Source organism: Pan troglodytes, chromosome 22 (genome assembly GCF_028858775.2).
Source record: "Pan troglodytes isolate AG18354 chromosome 22, NHGRI_mPanTro3-v2.0_pri, whole genome shotgun sequence".
NCBI classification, from domain to species: domain Eukaryota; kingdom Metazoa; phylum Chordata; class Mammalia; order Primates; family Hominidae; genus Pan; species Pan troglodytes.
The window spans coordinates 45,211,024-45,235,319 of NC_072420.2; the positions used below are offsets into that span (position 1 = coordinate 45,211,024).

A 24,296-nucleotide genomic window follows, 5' to 3' on the forward strand; every position below is an offset into this window, starting at 1 on the left:
CCCTGTGCTGCCCTCGGGTGCTGTGGGAGGCTGGAGCTGCCATGGAGCTGGCAGTGCCTGCCCCTCGTCCCCCTCTGGGCGTGCCAGGGGAGTGGATAAGCTCCTGGGGAACCTGGGATTCAAAGTTGGTGGGAACATAATTGATGGGCTGGCCTGGCCTCCTCCGAGGCCAGGTGACAGGGAGGAAAATGGGGAGCATGGAGGGCATTCGGGGCTAGCAGAGGGCTGCAGACCAGATCCCTGGCCCAGGCTGAGTGGCTGGGAGCAGAGCCTGAGACTGATGCCCGGACCCTCCTCAGCTCAGCCACTGCAGCTGGCCCCAGCCTGGGTAAATGCCAGGGCGTGGCTGAATGAAGCAGGTGTTCCTGGAGCTGTCTCCCTCCATCTGGCAGTCTTGCTGAGGGGCCTCCTGCCTCAGCCTGGCATGAGGGTGTTGGGTCAGTCCACTCTGGCACCCTCTAGGGTTCATCTTCCCCCACGTGCCCATCCTGGCCGGCATTGTGTAGGGAATGTCATGGATTCCCTGTGAAGGCCCCGGAAGGGCTTTGGTCAAACATCTCAAGCAGAGGCCTTCCTCCCCCGCCTGCCTGCGCGTGGCAGGGCCCCAGTGAGCAGCTGGAGAGCAGGACTCCGCTCCAGGCCAGGAGAAGGCACAGCCCTTCCTTGCACCGCCACGTGCATCGCAGTGCCACAGCTGCAGTGAGACTTGGATCCTCTGTGTCCTCCAGAGAGTGTGAGCACCTGGGATGGAGCAGGTCTGCAGAAGAGCCTACCCTGGAAAAGCATCCCCGTCCGCACATGCGCACACAGGGTGTGAAACGCAGGGTGTGAAACGCAGGGTGTGACGGGCACTTCTTTCTTAGAAAAACCGGATGTGACGCAGACGTGCACATCCGCACGTGTGCACACAGGGTGTAACGGGCACTTACAAAAACCGGATGCGACAGAGACGTGCACGTCCGCACGTGTGCACACAGGGTGTGACGGGCACTTACAAAAACCGGACGCGACGCAGCCGTGCACGTCCGCACGTGTGCACACAGGGTGTGACGGGCACTTACAAAAACCGGACGCGACGCAGCCGTGCACGTCCGCACGTGTGCACACAGGGTGTGACGGGCACTTACAAAAACCGGACGCGACGCAGCCGTGCACGTCCGCACGTGTGCACACAGGGTGTGACGGGCACTTACAAAAACCGGATGCGACGCAGACGTGCAGTGCAGGAACAGCCGGCAAAGCAGCCGTGAGCACCCTGGCTGCAGGACGCTGCCTGGGCCTGGCCCAGGCACAGAGTGGGAAGATGTGGCAGGACACACCACGGGCCAAGGATGGAAGGATGCAGAGGGTCCTGGCCGGGGCAGGGGTGTGTGTGTATGTGACCCACAGCACCAGAGAGTTTGGGGACATGCAGATGGAGGGAGCACGGTGAAGAAAGGGTGGCCTGCTTTAGGACAGGAGAATGTATTATTATTGTTAGTATTTATGCAATTAAACACAAAAGGTAGAGTGTGAGGAGGCTTTGCCGCTTCTTGGAAAGACCCTGAGTTATAAAACATGCCACGACATAGGGACAGCAACAGTGGACACTGTGTGTAGAGAGGTCTGTGTACAGGGACCACCCCCGATGGAGGCTGCTGTGTGTGTTTGGGGGGTCCCAGGCTGACTCTGGGAGGATTCTGGCATCTTGGTGTGGGGAGATTCTGTGCCTCAGGGCTCTGATGTTGGCCCAAGCCTCAGGCTGGCGGAGGTTGGGGATGAGACTCCACATCCTGTGGCATTGCGTCCTGGGTCCCCTGGAAAGAATGGGTCTCTAAGTAAACCCCATGCACCCTACTGCCCCTCCCCCCAGTCTCAGAGAGACACTGCTGCACAGCACTGCCTGGTGCTGGGCTCACCCCTGGGGGTTTAGCTTGAGCACGACCAGGGGCCACCTCCTCAATGAGGAAACGTGGGGGCCACCATCCAGAAGGTGCCCTGCCCAGCGCTCAGGATGAGCCTCTGCCCTGCTGAGCCCCGGGATAGACAGTCAGCCCATCGCTCGCTGGGCTTTGGCAATCAGGAAACAGAATCCTGCCCATCCCAGCAAGAGCCTCTCCCTCCACTGTTTAATTAAAATAGCCTCTTCCTGGCTCCGGACCCCACGCCTGCAGTGTTGTGTGCCTCTCATCCTCCTGGGAGTGGACACCCAAGGGCAGATGAGTCCCCGACACAGCCTCGGCAGTGCTGGGTGGGGGCCTCTGGAGGTTGACCTGCCCTCACAGCCACCTTGTGGGGCCTCCTCCTTGACTCTATCATCGGTGAGACATGGGTCCAGAAGCCAGGAATTATGGAATTACAGAAGGGGCTGCAGAGATAAGCTCGTTCACAGCCTCAGGCACAGGCCAGGTATAGCCACTGAGGATGGAGAAGGAGGGAACCGGGCGCTGCTTTGAAAAGAAGAAAGGTATTGAATCCAACATAGGAGCTTTGCCTTGAGAAACTAGAGAAAGACGAGGAAATGGAACCCACAGCAAGCAAAGGGAAGGATGGGGCAGGAGTCCACGCAATTGAAAACAAAAGGAAAATAGAGGAAATTGATTAAACCCAAGCTGGTTCTTTGAGATCCATCAAATTGATAAACAATATGGAGAACAAAAGGGGATATTGCTAAACAATTGTCAGAAATTAAAAGGCTGATAAGGGAACTCCATAAACAACACCACGTGTTGTTTATCAAAACCTCAGGTAATGTGGACCAATTCCTTGATAGGCGCAAATACCAGAACTCATTAAAGAAGAAAAGATAATCGGGAGGTCCAATATCTAATAAAGGACACCTTCCAACACAGAAAAACTACAGTTTCCTGGAAAATACTACCAATCCTTTAAAGAAGAAAAAATGTCAATTCTACATCATCTCTTTCAGAAGATAGAATAGGAGAAAACACCAACTCTTTTCATGAAGGCAGTGTTACCAAACCAGGCAAAGGCATTGCAATAAGAGAAAACTACAGACCAACCAAAATCCTCAATAAAATATTAGCAAATACAATCCAGCAACATGTAAAAAGGACAATACGTTGTAGAGATGGGGTCTGGCTATGTTGCCCAGGCTGATCTCAAACTCCTGGCCTTAAATAATCCTCCTGCCTTGGCCTCCCAAAGTGCTGGAATTACAGGCATGAGCCACCACATCCAGCCTAGAGGGGAACATTTCAGACCATTCCAGATAACACTAGTCTGGAAAAACCAGCACCAACACGATTCTTAGTGGGGAAACCCCTCCCTCTAAGATCAGGTGGGTGTTAATGCACAGGCCAGCCTCCTTGCTCTGTCTCCTGGGAGGGCTGGGAAAGCAACACCCCAGTAGTGTGAGCACACCTTGCTCCAGATTTTGGTTTCTAAATGCCTTCGTCCACCAAGAGGAAGCAGGGCTTCCTAGAGAAGCGTCTGATTCCAGGAATGAAACAGGGCAAATCTGAGATGAACTCGGACCCAAAAGTAAGAAAGGTCAGGGAGGGACAGCGTGTTGAAAGGGCATCAGGGCCAAAACGAAAGAACTTGAGGGCCGAAGTTGGAACCACTGCAACCACAAAATACATAGTGATCGTATTGGATTATAGCTCAAGTAATAGATAAACATTCTTTAGTCCACACCTAGATAAATAAATAAGGAAGCAAATAGACACACAGAAGAGCGGGACAGCTCCTCCTCCCGGGAGAATTTCAATTAGTAAGTGTGGAAGGAACAAGGCAGGGAGGAGAATCCTCAACAGAGCCCCACAGGGACCGTGCGGGCCAGGCCCCCGGAGGGGCACCAGCACTGCCGGGCAAACGCCTGGGCAGATGCAGGACAGCTGCCAAGTCTCAGACATGACCAATTACAGAGGGAAACGGCGGCACCACGAGGGATGGGACGCGGCCGTGTCACCTTCATGCCCCATGCGCACTGCTCCTGTGGGATTCCTCCCCCAATGCAATGCCCACTCTGACCACGAGGAAACCTCAAGCAAGTCCACGTGGAGGGTCGTTCTACAAAACACCCAACCAGTCAAGGTCGCTGAGGCCAAGGAGAGACTGGGCAACCGTCACAAACCAGAGAAGCCGAGGAGACCTTTCAGCCAACGCCATGTGGGGTCCTGAGCAGGACCCACGGGAAGTTGGTGCAGCTGCCTAAAGACCGTCCTGGCTGAGAAGAAACAGACCAGTGCTGCTTTCTCAGAGCTGGGAACCGACCTGCGGTGGCGTCGGGAAGCTGGTGAAGGGCGATGTGAACTCCGCTTTTCAGCCACTATTCCCTAAAACCATTCCACGAGGTCAAGCCACACCTCACAAGCAAAGGCTGCTGAGTGCCCAGTGCTGGGCACCTGCTGTCCTGTGCTACCCTCGCCACCCCCTCTGCTCCACCTGCCCCAGGCCCAAGTCCACGAGAAACACTTCTGCCGTGCCTGCCTTCCCATCCCGGGTTCTGCTCCCGCACCCACCTCCTCATCCCAGGTTCTGCCATTGTGTCTGCTTGCTGTGGATTGAATTGTGTCCCTCAAAAGGTGCCGAAGTCCTGACCGCTGGTACATGTGAATGTGACCCTATATGGAAATAGGGTCTTTGTAGGTGATCAAGTTAAGAGGAGGCTGTTAGGATAGGCCCTACTGCAATATGCTTTGTATCCTTATAAAAAGGGGAGATTTGGACACACACACACACACACACACACACACACACACGGAGAAGCTGTGTGAAGATAAAGGCAGAGCTCAGGTGAGGCCACTGTAAGCCAAGGACCCCAAAGATAGCAGCAGCCCACAGGAGTGAGGGGAGCGGGGTGAGACAGTGCCTCTTGCAGCCTCAGAAGAAACCCATGCTGTCCACTGTCCACACCTCCATCTCAGACTTCTGGCTTCCAAAACCATGAGACACGGAATTTCTGTTGTGTGACCAGCCAGTTTGTGGTACTGTTTGTCATGGCAGCCCAAGGAAAAGAATACATTACAGCATACAAACCATGACTCACATTATCTTTATTTAGAACCCAAACGAACCTCTCTCCCTAAGCTTTCAATCACAGAGGCACACGACCTTGTTCAGCAGCCTAGAAAACCACGGCCCAGCGGAGCCACCCGCAGGCACCCACTCCCTATAACCCGGCACACACACGGACCACGCCACCCTCCACGTGCGCCTGGGGAGCAAAGCAGCACAGCCTGAACTGCACCTCAGCTCTTCCTCCTGAGTCTAAAACACGCACATGCGCCCCAGGCCAATTCCAAGTTTTGTAAACTGAGCAACAGCTCTTGGGAAACAAAAACACAGCTACTGTTTATTCTTCTGGAGCTGGCTGTACAACCCAACAAGGAAGGGAGGGCTTGCTGAGCCTCCTGTCTGGACAACACGCACCAGGGAGGAGTATAAAAGCCCCACAAACCCGAGCACCTCACTCACTTGCTCACCCACTCCCTCCCATCTCCCCCAGCTCAACCCCCAGCACAGCAGCATCCACCATGTCCGTCTGCTCCAGCGACCTGAGCTACAGCAGCCGCGTCTGCCTTCCTGGTTCCTGTGACTCTTGCTCCGACTCCTGGCAGGTGGACAACTGCCCAGAGAGCTGCTGCGAGCCCCCCTGCTGCGCCCCCAGCTGCTGCGCCCCGGCCCCCTGCCTGAGCCTGGTCTGCACCCCAATGAGCTGTGTGTCCAGCCCCTGCTGCCAGGCGGCCTGTGAGCCCAGCCCCTGCCAATCAGGCTGCATCAGCTCCTGCACGCCCTCATGCTGCCAGCAGTCTAGCTGCCAGCCGGCTTGCTGCACCTCCTCCTCCTGCCAGCAGGCCTGCTGCGTGCCCGTCTGCTGCAAGACCGTCTGCTGCAAGCCTGTCTGCTCTGAGGATTCCTCTTCATGCTGCCAGCAGTCTAGCTGCCAGCCGGCTTGCTGCACCTCCTCCCCCTGCCAGCAGGCTTGCTGTGTGCCCGTCTGCTGCAAGCCTGTGTGCTGCAAGCCTGTCTGCTCTGTGCCCATCTGCTCTGGGGCTTCCTCTCTGTGCTGCCAGCAGTCTAGCTGTCAGCCAGCTTGCTGCACCTCCTCCCAAAGCCAGCAGGGCTGCTGCGTGCCCGTCTGCTGCAAGCCTGTGAGCTGTGTGCCTGTTTGCTCTGGGGCTTCCTCTTCATGCTGCCAGCAGTCTAGCTGCCAGCCAGCTTGCTGCACCACCTCCTGCTGCAGACCCTCCTCCTCCGTGTCCCTCCTCTGCCGCCCTGTGTGCAGGCCCGCCTGCTGCGTGCCCGTCCCTTCCTGCTGTGCCCCCACCTCCTCCTGCCAACCCAGCTGCTGCCGCCCAGCCTCCTGCGTGTCCCTCCTCTGCCGCCCCGTGTGCTCCCGCCCAGCCTGCTGAGGCCTCCGCTCAGGTCAGAAGCCCAGCTGCTGATGGACACGCCCCCCAGTGCCAGCCAGGCTCAGGTCCAACCTGAAAGCTGATAGTCGCGTCCTGAATTGCTCCTGCACTTTGACCATTTCCTGGTGTCTGCTGTTGAGCTGGACAATGGAAGAACTGAAAGTCTATACTCAATGCTGCAGCCCTCTTGCGGGGGGAGGGGGGCACTTCTAGAAAGTTCCCATGGCAGTGGCCTCCCCTCCATATCTCCCACCTCTCATGAGGGTCAGCTCAGCCTTGACCCGTGAGGTCTCTGTCCTCCTGGCTCAGAGCCGCAGAGCCTTCTTTGGACGCCCTCAAACTGACCAATAAAGGCCCTGAGACTGCAATGGCGCTGACACCCAGGTGTGTTGATTAATGCCTTGGCTGGAGCACACGGCCATGGTGTTCTCCTTTGTGCACAACCCTCTGCTCTCCTTCAGGCCCCTGAGTGTTTTCCTGTGCCCACGGGCGTGTGGTTCCCAGGGGTCCAGGCTAGACGGACATGGACAGGGGTAGCCTTGCAGCCCTTTGGCCATTTCAGGCCCTTGGGTTTGTCCCTAACCCTCCTGTGTTGTTAGTCGTGTCATAGTTATTTTTGCTGATTTGCTTTTTAAATTATCCTTCTTCTGCACAATACTTGTCAAATAAGAATGGTGTCTTCTAGCGCCATGCTTGCCCAGAGCATGTCCAAATGCCTCCCTAGCTTCAAAATCAGTAGTCTTCATTGACATTGCCTAAAACCTCTTGTGCCCTGTGCAGACATCACTGGCGTGGTGGGAGGAACACAGACAGGCGATTGGAATCGGGTCTCTGTCGCTTCGCTTCCACCCTGTGTGAGCAGAATCATCTCCTCAACCCTCCGGCCTCTCTAAAGTCAGGGAAGTAGGACTCCCTCTTTCAGGTTTCCAAATGGAGTGGCAAGAACGACAGACAGAGCACGTGTAACCACCGTGAGCCCAGGGCCAGCAGACTGCCCAGAGCAGGATGGTCTGAGGAGTTTTGGGCATTTTAAGAAGTCTTTAAAAATTATATTTGGAATAATGATGTAACCACTGGAAGAAGTGCCAACTATTCCAATGGTTATAAAACATACTCATAAAGCAATGACGATAAGATCAGAAAGAATTTCCATGCACAGGTGTCAGAGGGTGGCCCGGGAACTCAGCTGCAGTGGAGGTGGAGTTGTGAGGACAGACCCAGAGCACTGGCCACACGGAGTCACAGTCCCGGAGTGGAAGGGAGTGCATAACTCATGGGTGAACAGACACACGGACGTCCCAGGGTGGGTGAGGGGGCAAACCTCACGGGTGAACAGACACACGGACGTCCCAGGGTGGGTGAGGGGGCAAACCTCATGGGTGAACAGACACATGGACGTCCCAGGGTGGGTGAGGGGGCAAACCTCATGGGTGAACAGACACACGGATGTCCCAGGGTGGGTGAGGGGGCAAACCTCATGGGTGAACATGCCCATGGTTTTCAGCAACACAACTCAATGTGTTGATTGCAACCCACAGAAGCAGAGAGTTAAAAATAACTCCAGAGAAGGGGACTCTGTGGAAGAGTCTTCATTAAACTACAGTGCTGTTTCCCTTCACGTGAGCTGAGAACACTGCTGGTTGAGGTCCTTTGTGTCTTTACCAAACCTCACTCTGTCTTCAGAAAGTCATTTTCCAGGAGGTGTACAGAAAAGTTGAGAAACCACTAAAAACCAAGCCGACTTAAGGGATATTTATACAACATCCCATCCAACAACAATGGGATGCACGTTGTTTAAAGTGCACATGGAACATCAACCAACATAAACCACCGGAGAGGCCTGAGAGCAAGTCTCAGTGTCCTCAGGAGGGATGAAATGACAGGAGGGCTGAGTGTGCTGCTTGGCCACACAGAATTGGAAATCATTAACAGAAAGACATTTAGAAAACTGCCACATACTTGGAAATTAAATAACACACTTTAAGATCTATGAGTAAAAATATAAATCACAATGGAAATTATGAAATATCTGGAATAAAATGAAAATGAAATCACCACATATCAATACTTGTGGGATGCAGCTAACAAAGCATGTAGAGGAAAATGCATAGTAATTTGTTTATTAGAGAAGAAGGCCTAAAATCAGTTGTCCGATCTTCCAGCTTAAGAAGCTAAAGAAGCATATGTTGAACCCAAAAATAACTAGAAATAATAAAATAATCAATAATTTAAAAATTCCACTGTGTTTGTCCATTTTGCACTGCTGTAAAGGAATACCCGAGACTGGGCATTTTATGAGGAAAGGCCCATGGTTATCTGGCTCCTGGTTCTACAGGCTGTATAAGCATGGCACCTGCTGAGCTTCTGCTGAGGTCTCAGGAAGCTTTACTCATGGTGGAAGGTGGATGGGGAGCAGGCATCACATGGTATGAGGGGAGCAAGAGAGACAGAGAGGAGGGAGTGCCAGGCTCTTGTAAACAACCAGCTGTCCATGAAGTAACAGAGCAAGACTTTACTCATTATTGTGGGGGTGGCACCAAGCCACTCATGAGGGAGCCGTCCCCATGACCCAATCACCTCCCACCAGGCCCTGCCTCCAACACGGGATCATGGTTCACTATGAGATTTGGAGGGGACACATATCCACCATATCACCTACCAAATAGAAAGTGGACAAACAGGGAAATAAATAAAACCAAACCTAGTTTTTTTAAAGACAAATGAAATTGGCAAATTTCTAACTTTACTGGTCATTATAAAACAAGAGAACAAATAAATTACCAATATTGGATGTTATGGTTTGGCTGTGTCCCCACCCAAATCTCATCTTGAATTCTCACATGTTGTGGGAGTCACCTGGTGGGAGGTAATTGAATCATGGGAGTGGGTCTTTCCTGTGCTGTTCTCATGATAGTAAATAAGTCTCACAAGATCTGATGGTTTTATACAGGGGAGTTTCCCTGCACAAGCTCTCTTCTCTTGTCTGCCACCAAGTGAATTGTGCCTTTCACCTTCCACCATGATTGTGAGGCCTCCCCAGCCACGTGGAACTGTAAGTCCATTAAACCTCTTTCTTTTGTAAATTGCCCAGTCTTGGTATGTCTTTATTAGCACCGTGAAAATGAACTAATACATCAGGAATGAATAAAAGGTTGCCACTACAGAATCTGTAGATATTTAAAGGAAACCAAACAAATAATGCAAACAACTCTATGTCAATACATTCAACAGCTTAGATGAAATAGGCAAATGACTGGAAATGTATCATTTATGAAAAGGGATACAAGAAGAAATAGAAAATCTGAATAGCCCTCTATCAATTGAAGAGACTGGACTCGTAATTAAAACCCTTCCCACAGAGACAATGCCAATCCTGAATGGCTTTGCTATTGAATTCTACCAAGCATTTAGGGGAGAAATAATGCCAATCTAACCCAAACTTTTCCAGAAAACCGTGGGGTAGACACAACGTCGGCGAGGGTGCTAGGGATTAGGGGACAGAGGCTGAGGCCTCACGGGTGGCAGGGATTCCCTTGGTGGGCTCTGGCCATGGACACAGACTCCTGGGATGAGAGGGGGACTCATGGAGGAACAGCCACGCCTTGACCCTGAGATGGCCTTGCAGGGAGGGTAACTGAAAATTTACCCACTGGGGACAGTTGCCTACTTACTAAAACAGTTCCAGCCACCACCGCAGCCCCTGGAAGGCCATCCCCCCAGAAAATCCCCCAGGTCTCAGCAGGGCCTTGTCCACCTGTGCCCTCCAGTGTCGCCCATGTCAACCTCACCTAAGAGGGGCCTGACGCACGGTCCTGCAGGTGCAGACTCTGGGTCCTGAAAGCCCATGCGGAAGCTGGTGCCCCCAGAGGAGGACCTGGGGCAGTGCCAGTTTTGGGGAATCATGTGCATCCATCCACCCACTCCATGATGCTTTTGTCCTGATCGAGCCCCTTGTCTCCTGCGCAGGTGCAGCAGCCCCTCCCTCTCCCTCCGCATTGCTGCTAAACGGGCAGAACCCTCAGGCGGGTGGCACACAGGGAGGGTGACCAGGCCTGGAGGCTGTGGTGCCCGGACCCCAGGCCAGCTTCCTGGAAGGTGACCCTGCAGGGTGGGCTCTCCCAGGTGGGACAGTGGGTGGGACAGTCCTGGGGCCTGGAAAGCCCCATAGCCCAGGGCACGGCAGCCAATGACCAGGCTCAGGAAGACCCAGGCATGGAGGCTGAGCCAGGACTGAGCCTTCCTGGGCATGGCTGTGAGTTCCACCTGGTGACCCCCTGGAGGAGTTAGGCCACTGTCCCCTGTGACTTCTAGGTTAAGTCACTCATTCATAGAAACAGTCATGGCTAGAGACCAATCTGAGCTCAAAACCATGTGTCCCCAGGAGCACTACAGGAAAAGAGAATCAGGTGACCAAGGGGAGTTTATTGGGGAGCAGGAGGAGGTGCTGACAGGTTCAAGTTGAGGCCAAGTGACCTGGGGCAGAGAAGCTGGGAGGGAGGACAGGGGACCCAACAGGCAGGTGGGCCCCTGCTGGGAGGCAGGAGCTGGGGAGCTGCGAGGATGGAGACTCCTGGGAGTATGGAGGGGGGGTCACCTCAGCACATGGGGGCCCCGTCCCAAGCGGGGACAACCTCCTAACCCGAGTCAGGACCAGTTGGCCCTGGGGGATGTGCACATCAGCAACTGGACTCCTGGCCTGAGCCGAGGCCTCAGCAGGCCGGGCGGGAGCACGCGGGGTGGCAGAGGAGGGACACGCAGGAGGCCGGGCGGCAGCAGCTGGCCCGGCAGGAAGACGCTGGGGCACAGCAGGAGGAGATGGGCACGCAGCAGGCGGGCCTGCATATGGGGCGGCAGAGGAGGGACACGGAGGAGGAGGGTCTGCAGCAGGAGGTGGTGCAGCAAGCCGGCTGGCAGCTAGACTGCTGGCAGCATGAAGTGGAAGCCCCAGAGCAGACGGGCACACAGCAGATGGACTTGCAGCAGACAGGCTTGCAACAGACAGGCACATAGCAGGACTGCTGGCAGGGGGAGGAGGTGCAGCAAGTCAGCTGGCAGCTAGACTGCTGGCAGCATGAAGAGGAATCCTCAGAACAGGTGGGCACACAGCACACGGGCTTGCAGCAGATAGGCACACAGCAGGACTGCTGGCAGGAGGAAGAGGCACAGCAAGTTGGCTGGCAGCTAGACTGCTGGCAGCATGAAGAGGAATCCTTAGAGCAGGTGGGCACACAGCACACGGGCTTGCAGCAGACAGGCACGCAGCAGGCCTGCTGGCAGGGGGAGGAGGCGCAGCAAGCCGGCTGGCAGCACGAGGGCGTGCAGGAGCTGGTGCAGCCTGATTGGCAGGCGCTGGGCTCACAGGCCGCCTGGCAGCAGGGGCTGGACACACAGCTCACTGGGGTGCAGACCAGGGTCAGGCAGGGGGCCGGGGTGCAGCAGCTGGGGGTGCAGCAGGGGGGCTCACAGCAGCTCTCTGGGCAGTCGTCCACTCGCCAGGAGTCAGGGCAAGCGCTGGAGCAGACGGACATGGTGGACGCGGCCATGCTGGGGTGGGGAAGAGGTGAGCTGGGAGCTGGGGGAGGTGTGAGTGAGTGAGTGTGTGAGTGAGTGAGTGTGTGAGTGAGTGAGTGAGTGAGTGTGTGAGTGAGTGAGTGAGGTGCTCAGGGCTGTGGGGCTTTTAAATCCCTCCCTGGCGTGTGTTGTCCCGACAGGAGGCTCCACAAGCTTCTCTTCCTTGTTGGTGTTTAGAGCTGGTGGCTGGAGATGCATCATTCGTGCTGGTTTATCTGTTTGTTTTTCCCTCATTAAACTTGTGTGTATGTTGCAGGGCCGTGTTTCTTCATCGGTTCTTATTTTAGCCCCAGAAATGTGGTGGAAAATATTTCAAGCAAACTTTTGTTGAGTAGAGGTTTTAGAGATGAAGACTTCTCTAAAGGGAGGAATTCTAGCTTCACCTATCCTGTGTTTGGACTGATTGGATATATTTTATTACTTTTAGCATATTAAAATATAAATAGGTAGAAAAATATGCATTTCTTATAAAATGCAGCTGGCACAGAGGGTACGATGAAGCTAAGTGGCCCTCCCTTCAACCCCTTGTGCCTCGTAAGGGGAATGCTCAGAGATTCGGTATCTGGTGGATCTGTGCTTTATCCTTGTCTCTTCAGCTCTTCCATGCCACCCTCAGAGCCCTCTCTCTGTTTTATTTGAAGCTGCACTCTGGGTTTTCTCCATTTTTATTTCCTCATGGTGACAGATAAAGTACTTTTTCACATATGGTGATTTTAGGACATACATTTTAAGATTTGTTTCTTGCCTAAAAATGTACTCAACTTTACCCTCACACTTATATGATAGTTTAGCTGGGTATATAATTCTGGTTTTAAATCAGAATTATTATTATAAATAATAACAAAAAATCTGTTTTCTCAAAATGATGAACCTGTGTCACCATTTTTCTGTAGTGTCCAGCGTTGCTGATGAGAGACTGAGGTTGGTCATTTGTCATTTTTTATAGTTTGTCTCTCTCGCTCCGTTTAACTCTCTGGGAACATTTGGTTTTCTTTTTATTCTTCTTTTGTTTCTATGCGTGTGCATTATTTTACTTTCTGTGGTTAGAATTCATTGAGCCTTTCAATGTGGAGACTCAGGAAGTGTTTTGCGCTCTTAAAAACAACTCTTATCTCTCGAGGTCTTTCCTTTTGTGACTTTGATTTTGTCTCACGATGAATGAAATATATTTTTGGCTCACTGTAATGATGTTATGTTGAGCATTTAAACGTTTTTCCCCTCGTTTCACTGGACATCAGTTAAGCTATGCTCATTGGTGGCAGTTCATTTGATTTTCTGAGTAAAAGACTATTTTATTCTAGGGCATTGGGGTCCTGATCCAGTTTATATTCTAATTTGTTTCCATCTGTTTCTCTTTTCTACAAATATATAAAGGATTTTAAAGAGCCTCCCTTTTTGTTAGACAATTTTGATTTTATTTTTTATAACTCTTTGAATATCCTTTCAGTGATTATTAGTAGAGGTTGTGCAAGAACTGTGTGCTTAACCCACTTTCTGGGACTGAAGGACTCGATGCTCCTTTCAGGAAATGACAGGAAAGCCAGGAAGGCTAGGATGACGTCATATCAGCGGGTGTGCTACAGACATGCACGGCACAGGTGTGGTCTCCACATCAGCCACCGTGTGAGGGGTGACTCTGCAGCCCATTTTGACAGTTGCAGAAATGATGAGAGAAGATAAGTAACCTTGAAAGAGGACAGCTGGCCGGCAGTGAACCTGACAACCGCGAGCTCTCACTCCTTTCCCTCACGGCCATAAATGGCTCCGTTCCGTCACACAGCTCCCAGAAGAGTGCGTGCTTCCTGAGTGGCAGGCAGGGAGGGAGGTGGTCCTGAGCCAGTGGGATGTGGTAAGGCTGACATGGCTTCTGGGACAAGCCCTGGGGCCTGTATGATAATTTGCTTTAGTTTTCCCATCGCTATCTCTGGCAGCCTCCTTAATCGAATGGGTGTGGTGATTCCTTGTCTCTTTATTCCTATTTGTGATCCACGCCCTCTGTCGCTCCCTTCTCCTGGTGTCTGGACCACCCATCACTGTCCAAAGTGTCTTTCCACAGTCATTGCTGTGCCCACAACAGCTCCAGGGTCTCAGTGTGCCTGATCTAAGTCCACGCCCTGCGCTCAGTGGAGACGTGTCTTTTTGGATCATGGAAATTTTCACTGGGGGCCACCATGGCAGTTTCCACGGACAATCGAATGATCACACCAATTTCTTTCTTTCTCTCTTTCTTTCTCTTTCTTTCTTTTATTCTTTCTTTCTTTCTTTCCTTTTCTTTTTTGACACATAGTCTCACTCTGTCACCCAGGCTGGAGTGCAGTGGTGCTGCAGGCCCCACCTCCCGGGTTCAAGCGATTCTCCTCCCTCAGCCTCCCGAGTAGCTGGGATTACAGGTGTGGGCCACCACATCCAGCTATTTTTCTTTCTTTCTTTCTTTCTTTTTTTTTTTTGTATTTTTAGCAGAGATGGGGTTTGGCCATTTTGGCCAGGCTGGTCTCGAACTTGTGGCCTCAAGTGATCCATCCGTTTCAGTCTCCCAAAAGTGCAGACATTACAGATGTGAGCCACTGCACCCGGCCAGATCACATCATTTCTTAAATCAAGCAGACACTCTGGGGATCTGAGTGAGCTGAGCTGCAGGGATTAAACAGCCCTGGCTGGGGGAGGGAGGTGCTGGGAGGGGATGTGAGTCTGGAGGGCAGGGTGGCCCACGGCCGTGTCTTCTGCAAGTGACACACGTTTGGATTCTTCTTTTCCAAAATGTAGTCTTTTGTTTTATTTGACTCCCTTTCGTCGTGGCTGGCTGCCCAGCACAACTCTGGAGACGCGATGACAGCAGCCCTCTGGTCTTGTTTCCAAAGTTAACAGAAGCACCTCCCGCAGCTCCGCACTAAGCCGGTGTTGGCTGGTTTGTCACAAAGCCTTGGTCTCGTGCATGCAGTGTTTTTTCACTCTAGTTTACCAAGAATTTTGCCTCAGGCTTTTAAAGAAGGAGTGAGTTTGTTCATGTATGTGTGTGTGTGAATGTGTGTGTATTAATCTACTGAGTGTTCCAGTGGCTTTTCTACTTCTATTTTATGAGTATAGTTAATGATACCCTTTGTAACTTGCGATCTAAGATATACATTACTTGATAATGGCTCATTATCCCTTTTCCCCCAGCTTTATTGAGATGTAATTGACAAATAAAAATTATATAAATTCAGGATGTCTTGATAAATGTACACATTGTGTGATGATTACCACGGTCAAGCTAATTAATATGTCCATCACCCATGCAGTTACCTTTATTTTGTGATGAGACATTTAAGATGGACTCTTAGAAGATTTTGGTGTTACTATGTTGCGTTCTGTGTTACAGTCAACTGTCCCCGTGCTGCACATGAGGTTTCCAGAACTGACTCATCCTGCACAGCTGAAGCTGTATCCTGTCATCAACATCAAAGTGGATGAAGCACACAGTTCTTGCACACCTGTATTAATAATCGCTGGAAGGATATTTAAAGAGTTATAAAAAATGAAAACTCCCTGCACCCCCTCCCCTGTGAACCCCCACTCTACTCTCTGCTTTGCCGAGCTTGGCTTTTTTAGATTCCACATATAAGCGAGGTCTGCAGTATTTGTCTTTCTGTGGCCTGGGTCACTTCACCTAGCATAGTGTGTGCAGGTTCATGCATGTTGCCACTAATGACAGGATCTCCCTCCTTTCTATGGCTGAATCGTATTCCATTGTGCGTATACACCGCATTCTCTTTATCCACTCATCTGCTGATGGGCACTTATGTTGCCTCCATATCTTGGCTGTTGTGACTAGTGCTGCAGTTAGCATGGCAGTGCAGGTATCTCTTTGAGATCTGGCTTTAGTTTGTCTTGTATATACAAGATTGCTCATCACGTGGTAGTTCTATTTTTAATTTGCTGAGGAGCTTTGACACTGTCTTCCATAATGGCTGTATGTAACAGCTTAGTTTTTCTTTAACATAGGCACATAGAATCTCTTGCTTTATCTTTTTAAATGGGATTGATTTACAGTCCTCTCTCCCTCTCTCTCTCTCACACACACAATTATTCCTGGTTTTGGCATCAGGGTCTCACCAGTCGTATATTAGAGGAATCCAGAAGATCTCTGTCTTCTTCTGAGCTCTGGAATATTTCAAGTATCACAGGAAGGTCTTATATTGAAGGCTGACGATATACACCTTTAAAACATCTGAGTCTGCCTTCTGAAGAATATCTTTCAATACCATTTCCATATTTTCCTGGACATCATTGTATTAAAAGTTTCATTTTGTTATTCAGTGTTGGTAATTTATATTTTTTAGAACACAGTCCATTTCATTTATATTTTCAAATTTTAGGATAAACATACCCATGCTACTTTCTTTTACATAAAAACAAAAATCTCTGAATCTGTGGGCATATTTCTTTCTCAATCTTTAATGCCTGCTTATTTTTATTAGACTGTATTTTTATTTTCTTTAGATTTTCCTTGATGAGCATCTGCGGATTTTTGTGGACATTTGAAAAGAGGGGGTCGTGTTCCTTCTCATTAGAGATTGTTGAGTAAAAGTTTCAGAAAGCGTCATGGGTGGTAAACTTTTTGGATCCCTGTTGTTTAAGAACAGCCCTCCTGCTGACACCTGCCACAGCAGAGTCTAGGTGCAGAATTTCTTCCCTCCACCTTAGTAGAGGTTGGGCCACCAATGTGTCTCAGATTTGCATAACTTTAATCTTCTTGTGAAGCTTTTCCTTTTTCCAGAACCTGGCACTATTCTCTCCTTGTACTTCATTCATTTCACCAGACCCCTCCCTAGTCACTGTCATCAGCTGTGTTCATCCTCTCGGTCCCATCTTCTTTTAGTTCAAGGAACTTTTATTCCCATATGGGTTTGATGATTTTCTTCCATTCTTGGCTTCTCTCCCCACTGTGATCCCAGGATCACAGACCCTGAGTCTTCTGGGTTCATCTCCCTTAGACCTCAGGCTTTTCTTGGCTTCATCTCTTTGTCCTTCTGCATTGGGTTTCAGTCATTTTCTGAACTGGGGGTCATGGTGTCAGCTCTTCTGCCTTAGGGTCTGTTATGAGGACTGCCATTGAATTCCATATGTTTGGAGTGTCACGATTTCAGTCTCCAGGAATCCAAGGTGTTTTCCTTTCTTCTCCTTCTCCTTTTTGGTAGCACTCTCTTCTTGTTTCATGGAGTAATGGCCTCTTTGTTTCATGCATTATTGTTTGTTTAGACTTTGCTTCTCTGTCATGCTGTGATTTCCTCGTGCGTCTGAGGACCCTTAGTTGTTGTTCACGTTTTTAAGTGAGGGTCTAAACTGTTTGGCTTTCATTGCTGAAAGGTTCTCTGCACGTAGACACATGTATTCTTCTCACAGAGCTGACACTGGGGCTTTCAGGATGGGGCCTTGTCTGCCGCTGGCTGAGTACAGGGGCTTTGGTTCATTTTGGCATCCAGAACTTCCTGACACTGGGGCTTTCAGGATGGGGCCTTGTCTGCTGCTGGCTGAGTACAGGGGCTTTGGTTCATTTTGGCATCCAGAACTTCCTGGGGTGTGGTCTCTTCCTCTCCATCCTAGCACCCAGGCTGGGAGCCTCCTGGGCCACCCCTGGCCTGCCTGGCTCTCCTGCTGGACTCATGGCACCAGGCGGTTCTTCTTTAGAACTCAACCCTCAGTTAAAGACGCCTGAGTGCCCATGGCTGTCCTCATGTGCTGTCCCTGTGTCAGGATCTCTGGGAAAAGCCATTTGTCTTCAGTCCTCCTTCTGCCTTTCTTTCTGTTGAATTTTACAGTCAAGAAAACCCGATCTTTTTGTCTTGTCTGTCGCAGAAAATCCTTACTGACCTGGTCTGCAGATGGCATGCCTGTTTTCTATCACTGTTCTGGTACCATTCATTTTTATTTGGATGAAGGGGAGGTGGAGGCATTGGGGAGTAGCCAGCCCAAACAGAGGGCTTAGGCTTTTAAAAAAAATTGACCAAGAGAAAATTCATAAGCCGTGAAGCTCACCTGCTGCAAGGACATAATCCATTTATTTTTAGCGTATTCCCAGTGTTTCTCAGCCATCACCAATATATAATTTTACAGCATTCCTCCCTCCAAAAAAATCACACCAATCAGCACCACTCCCCATGTGCCCCTCCCCCAGCCTCAGGCACCTACTCATCTACTTTCTTTCTGTGTAGATTTGCCCATTCTGAGCCTTTCATACAAATAGAATCCCACCAGGTTTCATAGCAGGGATGCAGGGATGGTTTAACATTCACAATTCAACACCACATAAACAGAATTAAAAACAAAAATCACATGATCAATAGATGCAGAAAAAGCTTTCAACAAAATCCAGCATCTCTATGATTAAAACTCTCAGCAAAATCAACATACAAGGGACATACCTCAATGTAATAAAAGCCATCTATGACAAACCCACAGCCAACATAACACTGAATGGGGAGAAGTTGAAAGCACTCCCTCTGAGAACTGGAAAAATGTAGGGATGCCCATTCTCACCACTTCTCTTCAACATAGTACTGGAAGTCCTAGCCAGAGCAATCAGACAAGAGAAAGAAATAAAAGGCATCCAAATCGGTACAGAGGAAGTCAAACTGTCGCTGTTTGCTGATGATATGATCATACACCTAGAAAACCCCAAAGATTCCTACAAAAAGCTCCTCAAACTGATAAAAGAATTCAGCAAAGTTTCCAGATGCAAAATTAATGTACACAAATCAGTAGCTCTCCTATACACCAACAGCGACTAAGCTGAGAATCAAATCAAGAACTCAATCCCTTTTACAATAGCTGCAAAAAAATAAAATACTCAGGAATATACCTACCCAAGGAGGTGAAAGACCTCTACAAGGAAAACTACAAAGCACTGCTAAAATAAATCACAGACGACACAAACAAATGGAAACACATCCCATGTTCATGGATGGGTAGAATCAATATTGTGAAAATGACCATAGTGCCAAAAGCAATTCAATGCAATTCCCATCAAAATACCACCATCATTCATCACAGAGTTACAAAAAAAATTCTATAATTCATATGGAACCAAAAAAGGGCCTGCATAGCCAAAGCAAGACTAAGCAAAAAGAACAAATCCGGAGGCATCACATTACCTGATTTCAAACTATACTATAAGGCCACAGTCACCAAAACAGCATTGGTATAAAAATAGGCACATAGACCAATGGAACAGAATAGAGAACCCAGAAATAAACCCAAATACTTACCGCCAACTGATCTTTGACAAAGCAAACAAAAACATAAAGTGGGGAAAGGACACTCTATTCAACAAATGGTTCTGGGATAATTGGCAAGCCACATGTAGGAGAATGAAACTGGATCCTCATCTCTCACCTTATACAAATATCAACTCAAGATGGATCAAGGACTTAAATCTAAGACCTGAAACTATTAAAATTCTAGAAAATAACATGAAAAATCCCTTCTAGATATTGGCTTAGGCAAGGATTTCATGACCAAGAATCCAAAAGCAAATGCAATAAAAACAGAGATAAATAGCTGGGACTTAATTAAACTACAGAGCTTTTGCATGGCAAAAGAAACAGTCAGCAGAGTAAACAGACAACCCACAGAGTGGGAGAAAATCTTCACAATCTGTACATCTGACAAAGGACTAATATCCAGAACCTACAACAAACTCAAACAAATTATCAAGAAAAAAACAAACAATCCCATCAAAAAGTGGGCTAAGGACATGAATGGACAATTCTCAAAAGAAGATATACAAATGGCCAACAAACATATGAAAAAATGATTAACATCACTAATGATGAAGGAAATGCAAATCAAAACCACAATGGGATACCACCTTACTCCTGCAAGAATGGCCATCATCAAAAAATCAAAAAATAGTAGATGCTGGCACGGATGTGGTGAACAGGGAAGACTTCTACACTCCTGGTGGGAATGTCAACTAGTACAACCACTGTGGAATACAGTGTGGAGATTCCTTAAAGAACTAAAAGTAGATCCACCATTTGATCCAGCAAATCCACTACTGGGTATCTACCCAGAGGAAAAGAAGTCATTATACAAAAAAGATACTTGCACACGCATGTTTATAGCAGCACAATTCGCAATTGCAAAAATGTGGAACCAACCCAAATTCCCATCAATCAACGAGTGGATAAACTTTTATATATATATATATATAAAATATATATATTTATATATTATATATAAACTGATATATGTGTGTGTATGTATATAGATATATGTTATATATATATGTATGTGTGTATATATATGTATGTGTGTGTGTGTGTATATATATATATATATGATGGAATACTACTCAGTAATAAAAAAAAATGAATTAATGGCATTCACAGAGACCTGGATGAGATTGGAGATTATTATTCTAAGTGAAGTAACTCAGGAATGGAAAACCAAACATCATATGTTCTCACTCATAAGTGGAAGCTAAGCTATGAGGATACAAAGGCATAAGAATGACACAATGGACTTTGGGGACTCAGGGGGAAAGGGCGGGAAGGGGGTGAGGGATAAAAAACTACAAATAGGGTGCAGTGTATACTGCTCGAATGATGGGTGCACCAAAATCTCACAAATCAACACTAAATTACTAATCCATGTAATCAAACACCACCTATTCCCCAATAACCTAAATAAAATATAAAATAAAAATAAAAAAATAAAAAACCAAAATAGAATGTCACCACATGTGGGTTCTCACTAAGCATCATGCTTTCAAGGCTCATGCATGTTGTAGCCTGTGTCAGTATTGGATTCCTTTTCATGGCTGAATAATATTCCCCATGGGAATGGGCCACATTTTGCTTGTGTGGATGGGCTGTGTTTTGCTTTGTCCTCTGTTGGACATTTAGGCTCCTTCCACTTCTTGGCTGCTGTCAGTCATGCTGTGTACATGGGTACACCAGTCTCTGGCTGCTGTCAGTCATGCTGTGTACATGGGCGCACAAATCTGTGTGTGGACATTTGTTTCATTCCTCTGAGGTAGATGCCTAGAACTGGAGTGGCAGGATCACAGGGTCACTTTGTGAGTGACCATTCTGAGGGACGGTTTTCCAAGGTGCTTTCACTGGGAGTTGAAGCTCTGATGAAGCAGAAGACACATCGAATGAGGACCCAGAGCAGGGATCAGATGTGAGACCCCCCCACCAGGAGGTGTCCTCCCTGGGGATGGCCAGACAGGCTGGGTCCTGTCAGTGCCTCGGACGAGGGCAGGTGGGGACAATGACAAACATGGAGGAGGTCAGACAGCCAGCCCCGGGCCCTCCACCTGGCTCTCTGTTCTGACCTTGTAGCCATCAGTGGGCATAGTGAGGTGGGTGGGGCTCAGACACGCATGTGTGGGGAGCCCCTCCCCAGGATGGTCCTGGAGCCCTAGGATGAAGGCTCGGCCCCTGCCAGCTACCCAGAGAACCAGGGCAGGAAGAAAACATCTCTGCCCCTGGAGACCCACATTTGTCCCTTCATGGGGACCTGGCTTTGCTTCCAAGGAGGTGGACAAGGCTGTGTCAGTTTGGCCTCCGGCCCTGGGGACGGCTGCTGCTGGCTGTCCTGGGTGGTCTGCCTCGAGAGGAGTGAGGGAGGCGGCTGTGCTGACCACAGAGAGCTCCATGGGGTGGGACTCCGGGAGGTCCTGGTGCTGGGGCTGGTGGCCTCTGGCGTTGACATGCAAGGGTCATTTGCTGGGGCAGGAGGCAGACCTGGGCTCTCAAATGCACACAGCGACCTGGCAGAAAGAGTGCAGCGGCTCGTACCACTCGCCCAACGCGGCATCCTGGACCACGTCTGAGTGCCAGAGCAGAGGGTGGCAGGCAGAGCCGAAGGCTATTTGGAGAGACCTAGGAGGCTGGGGGTGCGGGGACAGGGTCCTCGGGGTCAGAGTCCAGGACCACGGGACCAGGAGGGAGCCAGGACCCTGAATGTCTAGGCGAGGCCGCATGGGGCAGGGGGGCCTGCAGGCTTGGTTAGTGGGTGCCATGGTCCCTGCCCATCTGTGTTCTCGCCAGCGATGCCTGAGCAATGGGTATTCCAGAACCCCACGAATACTGGGCTGCTGGGCTCGAGTCCTGGGGGAGGGCGTGGTCCCCATGTCTTACTGTGGAGGAGACAAGGGCTGCAGTGACGGGCACTGTGGTCCATAGCTGATCTCCCCAGGGGTAACAGGAGGGGTGAGGCTGCTGGCTGGAGCTAGGCCCCGGGTGGGCTACCCCAGTCCTGGGGGGCAGCCATGAGCTGGGGAGGGTGAATGTAGCTCAGGGGACCAGAGCTGCTGCCAGGGTCCACTTTGTCCCAAAACTCCTGGCCTTGGTTCCAGAGGCAGCTTCCCTAAGATGGGCCGGGGGGCCACGTGCTGGGGTTGGGGGCCCACAGGGCTAAGAGGGAGACTGGCCTTCAGGGTTCACAGAGGCCAGCACCAGGCGGCATTGCTTCCTGCCTCATCCCATGCCCCTCAGGGGTCCACAGACGGGATGGAAGGTCGACAGAGACAGAGGGGTGGAGCCAGGCCTGCTGGGGGTCAGGACTCTCCCTGCAGTCAGGGGTGGCATCACTTCCCACCTCACCCTGTGCCCCCCGGGGGTCCACAGACAGGACAGAGGTTGGTGTGAGACAGAGGCGGCTTTATTAGAACTAGAGGGGGTGCTGCCCAGGGTGGAACCAGGCCTGCTGGGGGTTAGTTCTGCAGAACTTGGGTCTGGGGGAGCAGCTGGGGTCTCTCATGCAGCCAGCATCTGGGAAGGACAGGGGGAGCATCCTGGTCCCTAAGACAAAGAGCCTGTCCCATCTTCTGAGGGTGTCAAAGCCAGAGGGCAGAGCTTGCTGGGGCAGCTGGGAGGTCAGCCCCTGGTGGGAAGGGACTCCGGATCACATCCAGGGCTGTCAGCAGCTAGACTTCTGGCCAGAGCAGAAGCTGTAGCAGGCAGGGCGGGAGCACATGGGGCGGCAGAGGAGGGAAACACAGGAGGCCGTGCGGCAGCAGCTGGGCTGGCAGGAGGAGGCAGAGGCACCACAGGAGGGGACGGGCACGCAGCAGGTGGACTTGCACACAGGGTGGCAGAGGAGGGACATGGAGGAGGAGGGTCTGCAGCAGGAGGCAGTGCAGCAAGCTGGCTGGCAGCTAGACTGCTGGCAGCATGAAGAGGAATCCTCAGAGCAGGTGGGCACACAGCACACAGGCTTGCAGCAGACAGTCTTGCAGCAGACAGGCACGCAGCAGGCCTGCTGGCAGGGGGAGGAGGTGCAGCAAGCCGGCTGGCAGCTAGACTGCTGGCAGCATGAGGGTGTGCAGGAGCTGGTGCAGCCTGATTGGCAGGGGCTGGGCTCACAGGTCACTTGGCAGCAGGGGCTGGACACACAGCTCACTGGGGTGCAGACCAGGGTCAGGCAGGGGGCTGGGGCGCAGCAGCTGGGGGCGCAGCAGGGGGGCTCGCAGCAGCTCTCTGGGCAGTCGTCCACCTGCCAGGAGTCGGAGTAAGAATCACAGGAACCAGGAAGGCAGACGCGGCTGCTGTAGCTCAGGTCGCTGGAGCAGACGGACATGGTGGACGCAGCCATGCTGGGGTTGAACTGGCGGAGGGTGAGGGAGTGAGTGGGTGAGGGAGTGAGCCTGTGAGGTGCTGAGGCTCTCGGGCTTTTATTCCCCCTGGCCTTGTTGTCCCCGGGCCCACAGCTTCCCCTTCCGTGTTGCCGAGAGCTGGAGTCTGCCGGGATTAGGGGTGTTTGTTCGCCCGTGATGTGGGCCAGCTCATAAATCTCCCATCACATCTGGGCTGTGTCCCATCCCATGTGGATCCCTGGGGGCAGGAATTGGGCGGGGCCTGGTCCCAGCTGGGTTCTGGGAGCTGGGTGAGCCACAGGCCGCGGCATCGTCCACCCCTGGCCCCAGCAGCCCCGGGACACAGAGTCCCTCTGCAGGAAGCTGGCCTCAGGAAGTTTCCTTGTGGTGAAAACTCCTCATCCAGCGTGGTCCTTCCCCCATCACGGGACACAGGACTGTGGCCATCTTCTGAGGGACAACCTGGGGCCCAGGAGCCTTCATTGACCTGCCCTGGGCCATGGCATGGTGGGGGTGGGGGGCAGCTGTAACTGTGCCCAGACCTCTTGGCTTTGAGCTCTGCACGACTTCTCATCCCCACAGCCTCTTCAGCTCCTGCCCTGTTTCGTGTCCACCTCGTCTTTGTATTTTGGAGGCAGCAGGACCTGTGTGTTCCAGGGCAAGGACGGTGGGCTTGGCCCCTCCCTGCTTGGACGGCATGACAGCCTTCTGGGCTGTGGTTTTGGGTTCTGAACCTGCAGAGTAACCGTGCTGAGCAGCGGGCGGTCAGCAGCCCTTGTCCC

The 24,296-nt window shown here is 51.1% G+C and overlaps 2 protein-coding genes across 4 annotated transcripts; one reads left to right on the plus strand and one right to left on the minus strand.

Moving 5' to 3' along the window:
• Positions 1-1,232: 1,232 nt before the first annotated feature.
• LOC738353 (keratin-associated protein 10-1) lies at positions 1,233-11,023 on the plus strand. The gene has a single exon (XM_016938648.3). It carries the CDS (start codon positions 5,481-5,483, stop codon positions 6,357-6,359), a length of 879 nt encoding a protein of 292 aa, XP_016794137.1. The 5' UTR covers positions 1,233-5,480; the 3' UTR covers positions 6,360-11,023.
• Positions 11,024-11,068: 45 nt separating this feature from the next.
• On the minus strand, positions 11,069-23,598 carry LOC738211 (keratin-associated protein 10-5). Of its 3 annotated transcripts, none has more exons than XM_009441473.3 (3): positions 22,980-23,598; positions 11,657-11,830; positions 11,069-11,545 (listed from the first exon to the last, which is right to left on the minus strand). In XM_009441473.3, the coding sequence occupies exons 1-3, from the start codon at positions 23,511-23,513 to the stop codon at positions 11,069-11,071; spliced, it is 1,185 nt and encodes a 394-aa protein (XP_009439748.3). In that variant the 5' UTR covers positions 23,514-23,598. The 3 variants fall into 3 exon arrangements, with proteins under 3 accessions (XP_009439748.3, XP_009439758.1, XP_009439753.1); XM_009441483.2 differs by lacking the exon at positions 22,980-23,598 and having other exon boundaries at positions 11,069-11,374; positions 11,462-11,545; positions 11,657-11,902; XM_009441478.2 differs by lacking the exon at positions 22,980-23,598 and having other exon boundaries at positions 11,069-11,500; positions 11,597-11,902.
• Between the last annotated feature and the right edge of the window lie 698 nt (positions 23,599-24,296).

Bases quoted from the DNA above. Each gene is read 5' to 3' on its own strand.
- LOC738353 (XM_016938648.3), top strand. From the start codon at position 5,481: ATGTCCGTCTGCTCCAGCGACCTGAGCTACAGCAGCCGCGTCTGCCTT.
- LOC738211 (XM_009441473.3), bottom strand. From the start codon at position 23,513: ATGGCTGCGTCCACCATGTCCGTCTGCTCCAGCGACCTGAGCTACAGC. The intron at 11,831-22,979 runs GTCCCCTCCTGT...GACTGCCCAGAG, and splicing joins AGTCCACCTGCTGCGTGCCC to AGCTGCTGTGAGCCCCCCTG. The intron at 11,546-11,656 runs GCTTGCTGCGCC...TGCTGCCAGCAG, and splicing joins CGCCCTCGTGCTGCCAGCCG to TCTAGCTGCCAGCCAACTTG.